This window comes from Eurypyga helias, unplaced genomic scaffold (assembly GCF_000690775.1).
Source record: "Eurypyga helias isolate BGI_N326 unplaced genomic scaffold, ASM69077v1 scaffold13599, whole genome shotgun sequence".
Classification (NCBI taxonomy): domain Eukaryota; kingdom Metazoa; phylum Chordata; class Aves; order Eurypygiformes; family Eurypygidae; genus Eurypyga; species Eurypyga helias.
In genome coordinates this window covers 31,415-36,235 of record NW_010270189.1, presented here as the reverse complement: position 1 = coordinate 36,235, position 4,821 = coordinate 31,415, and the positions used below count along the sequence as shown (strand labels likewise).

Genomic DNA, 4,821 nt, shown 5'->3' with positions numbered 1-4,821 from the left:
CATTGCAGAATCAAGTAGGTGAGGTTATTTTAGCCATTAGGCAAACCTATTCTGCTCCACATTGCAACACAAGGCAGATTCTTAGGATCAGCAATGTCTTGGCCGATATGTGGCATATTTGAAGAAATTGATCTTTTTCTGTTGATCATGTACTTAGTTGAGCAGTTAACAAGCAAGAAAGATATGTTAGGGATGTTATAAGATGTTATATTTACGTATGTTGACATTCTCTAATCTAGACTGATAGCAGTTTCCTTTTGAGAACTAAGGCTATAGAAACTTTATTGTCTTTTATTCTGAAACAAACATGAATTTTAAAAGACAAAAGTTGTTTGTTGTTGTTTAGCTTCCAGGAATCCATTTGAAGTACTTTAATGGCATTAACAGATGCACATTTTGACATGCTGAATGACATCAAGTGCTATGGACATATGACTTAGAATTTAAACAACATTGTGAATACTGAATTTTTCTTTTTTTCTTTTTATTTTTTCTAGGCAGAAAGGTTTATTTGTAAGGAATGGATGCTAAAGTATTACAAGGAGAAGATAAACTGAAGATGCTCATAATTTTACTAGCTTATTTGGTAAGTACCTATTTCTTTCTCCCCAGAATGATTGTTGAAAAAGTTATAGTGGACACAAGAATGGTGTCTTTTGTTTTACGCATTACTGCTAACACTAAGTCTTAAACACAAATCTGCAGACAATTACGTATGCAATTTGTGACTTTAAAAGTAAACTTGATCAACTCATTCGTGGTATTTCTTGTTACTCCTCACATGCCATAAGATTTTACCTTGTGAGCCTCTTCATGAAAGGAGGACTGGATTGGACAGAAAATATAGGTGAATGTAGTGCTGTGAAGGTGATACTGCTTTACTTCAGAGGGATGGCAGGAATTCTAGGCAACTTGCAGTAGCCATCTCTTAGTACAGTGTGCTATATATATAGCTTAGGAGTTTGGAGTATTCAGTTGATCTACAGAACATAGCGTAACACACAACTACATTGTTTACTAAGCGTACTTCAACTCTGGCTTGCAGAGACTAGCTCTAAAACTAAGGGTAACTAATGCCTCATAGCTATCAGAAAGGCTTTGGTCTTTCTGAAAAGACTAATACACCAAGTAGGAATTTAGTAGCAATAGTGGAGAGCATTTCCTGTGATGGAAGCCTATATCTAGACATTTAATGTAAAAATCTATTGAGGGTTTGCTAATGTTCCTGGGCAGGATTCCAGTGATTATACTGGGACTTTGCATGGCTGATATTACTGATATGGTACTTCTCGTAATCTGAGTTTCTGGTTTGGTCAGATAATGTGCTTACATGCCTTTGAAGGCAGAACTTGGATTCTCTCTTATTTGGCCCATTAAAAATAATGTGATAGTGAAATTTAAAATAAATAGTATTCATGCAGGTTTGGTTGGGTTTTTTAAGTTTCTGAAAGGTTTGAGTGACCTTTTAAAATATCTAAATATTTATGATCAAAGGAATAGTTTATAGCTTATTTATTCAATTGTAATAGTATCATTAGAAGAATAAAAAAAAATCATGAAGAAATGAAATGTGGCAATATAATGTGTAATGTAGCTTGCTGTCCTGAGAATTGTAGCTTTAGTAAATGGTCATGTGCGCTTTTCATCATGTTAAGGTGATGAACTTAAACTCATGGTCAAACAATTAAGTGTTTTAACATTCCACTAGTGCCAAATATCAAGCAGGTCTTCTAAAAATTGCAATTATTGCAGCTCACTGAGTACTGAGAAGCTTTAAAGTTCAGGCCATATTTGGAGTTAGCTGATTGATTTTCATTGCCATGTTTAAAGTTTTTGATAATGCAGGAAGCTGTCTTTAAGATTAAATCTGAGAAATAAATTCATGCTTCTGAGTTTATGTAAATCACATATTAATTGGAGATTTAATTATTTACTTTTTTTTTAAAAGCTAAATGGGGTAATTTGTGAAACTGGAGACTGTAGAGAGCAAGAATTTAGGGACCACACTGGAAACTGTATCCTCTGCAAACAATGTGGACCTGGAATGGAGCTCTCGAAGGTAAGCAAATCATGCTTGCTTGAATTTGCTTTGTTTCCAATAAGTGCATTTATGTATGTGATTGAAATAAGATATCTGTACTTGTGTGGAAATATTTTTTTTAAAGGATTTTGGTATTTGAACCTTTTACAGTTTTTGAAGTAACACGCTTTGTGGTTCTCTTCATATATAATGCTCAGTTCAGAAAATAATGATGCCATTAATAAAGTTGGCAGTACCATTAGAGGATCTGGGTATGGGCTCTCAAGTTTTTTGGTTGTTGTTTTAAAGGCAAGTTAGTACTTCAAAGGGGGCGGAAATCTACAGGGAATTAAGATGGAATAACCTCACTGTGTGGAGGAGAGTATGAAAAATGGATTTTACATTAGTGGTTGGTACAGACCACTGAAATGGGGTGAGGGCTTGGTTTTTACAATGCTGACTTTCAGAATCAGTTCTGGATTTTAGGTGAAATTGCCACTATAGACAATGTTTCAATACCTTCTATATGACAACTTGTCCTACCAGAATGGTTTATAATACAAATAAGGGAATAATCACATAAGTACAGAATAGGATTCAGGTGAGAACTGAGATGTTTCCTTAGAACAGCTATGTGAGAGGTGATTGTTCTGTTTTCACTAGCTCAGTGTTCTGAGTACTTTGTATTAGGAAGCCAGATTCAAGTGAGGCTCAATTTCTTTGTTTTACAACTTATTAAAAATGCTATAAACTAAGCTGTATCTTCATGCCATGTAAAGCAACTGGGAAGGTTGAGGCTGGAAAAATACATGGTAATATGTAGAAAGCACAGAAGAGGTCCTTGTTAATATCATGGAGAAGGAAAGGTGGTTGTTGTGAGTCTTATGCGACTGCATCTCTTCCAAAATAAAATTCCCATAAAAGTTTTGGAATTAGTATGGTTTTTAGGAATGCAGAAATGAATCAACAGAGATGAATGGTGACTGATTTTATGGACTGGGATTCAGCAAAATTCCGAGTCTGAATGCAAGTTATGAGAGGGATCTTAGTTGCTTTCAGCAAGGATAGCTATATCTTCCTTCATTATTCTCTGAAACAGGAGAGAGAGACGGATATGGTGGGATTTACTACCTCAGTTATTGGAGGTTGGAGAGAGAACAGAATGAATTATGCACCGTGGAGAGACGTGTTTTGGGCGAGTAGGTGTGTCGTGAGAGATGTGGAGATGGTCAGGCAAAAAAGAGTGCAAGCTTGTATCATGAAGAGTGAGCAGAACTGCATAAGCATAAGACTCTCTTCAGTGTCCAGAAGAGACCTTGCCCATTGTTAGTGATTGGTACCTGACAGGTGAGGCCATAAAGCAAGAGAAGTAGCTGCCCTGCCCAGTGCCTTTGCATACAGAAGGACAAACTGTTTTGTACTCATACTGATAGTGTAAAGAGGATGATAAAGGTAGAATTTTAGGGTGTTACTTAGGAAGAGTGAGATTTAATGTTCATGGTTGCTTTTGTAGATCCAAGAAGGAATGTAGAATGTTATTTTTGAAATTTTTTTAACAAGAAACATTACTAAATCGGGTGTGTATGTGCATTTAAACAGGAGAAAAAGAAGCTTTCCGTTTGTGGCTTTGTATTTCTTACTATATTCAGCTCTGAAAAAAAGCACAAGTTAAGTATTGTGGTTTGCGGGTGGTTTGAAGAGATATACTGAAATTGAGTGACACATTTTCCCTGGCTCTCCACCCCCTGTAGCTGGTGTCCAGTGCGTTAACAGAAATACTTACTTTCATGTTTTGGTGAGGATTGCTTTCTATGTTAGCCAGTGTTAAGGTTTAGTCATAAAAAACCATGCTGTTGAAGCAGAGATTTGAAGATGACTAACAGTATGGATGTGGCTTTGTTTGGATGTTTTGGATTTTTTTTTTTTGATTGGCCTTAAATTTGAGGACTAAAAAGTTCAGGGGAGTGTTTTAATTTATAAAGGCACTTGTAAATACGGCACTTTCTAACAGTGGTCCTACTAAAGCAGTATTATGCATTGATGTAGCATACTTATCTAGTTGGCAAACGAAACCCACAAGCATAAACACTAATGTCCTCATTAATTACACTTTCAATTTAATAAAGAAATGCTAAACTAAAATAGGAGTGTTATAGTTTGCAACAGTACACTATTCAAGTTACGTTTTTGCTTTAACTATCTTTGTTTAGAACCTGATAATCCTGATTCTTAGGACTAGCTTTTCTGTATTAATGCTTAATTAATTTCAATATGTAAACATAATATGAATAGGCTTTCAAATGCTATTTTTTGCTACTGCACTAGAACTGAAATAAACTAAACAGATTTTGCTCATCCTAAAAGTGAGTGGAAGCATAATTTCCTTTATAAAGAAGGTACAATTTTCTGTGAATCGTAGCAAAGGATGTGATGCTGTAGCTGTTGCTGAAATGCAGTTGAAAGTAGTCTTGCTGAACTACAGCTTGAAGCAACAAAGTGTGTTAAGTCAAAGGTCAGAACGCAGTGGGAAAGGGTTTTTAATGATATACCCAAAGTAATTTGCGACAGGGCGAGTTTTGTTTGGTTTCTTTACATGTGAGAAACCAATGATGTAATTATACTGTAGTTTAATAACATTTATTAATAACAAATAATGTCTGTTTTCCCATCAAATGTTTAGTGCTCATGGATAAAACAAGATATACAGCTGAATGTGTAGGCGTGACAGTATGTCTAAGTATATAGTAAAATAGACTGGTGTCATTTTTTTTTTTTGTTTGGGTGTGTCGTCCTGTGTCCCG

General features: G+C 35.4%; 1 protein-coding gene across 1 annotated transcript in view; it reads left to right on the top strand.

Annotated features, from left to right (window-relative positions):
* Positions 1–501: 501 nt before the first annotated feature.
* The window catches only part of LOC104514624 (tumor necrosis factor receptor superfamily member 19-like), a gene marked incomplete at its 3' end in the record, with an annotated part of 16,211 nt that continues 11,891 nt past the window's right edge, over positions 502–4,821 (top strand). The window contains exons 1-2 of the mRNA XM_010158361.1: positions 502–586; positions 1,949–2,059. Of these exons, the coding sequence (XP_010156663.1) occupies positions 521–586; positions 1,949–2,059 (177 nt within the window). The remainder of the gene's footprint in view (positions 587–1,948; positions 2,060–4,821) is intronic.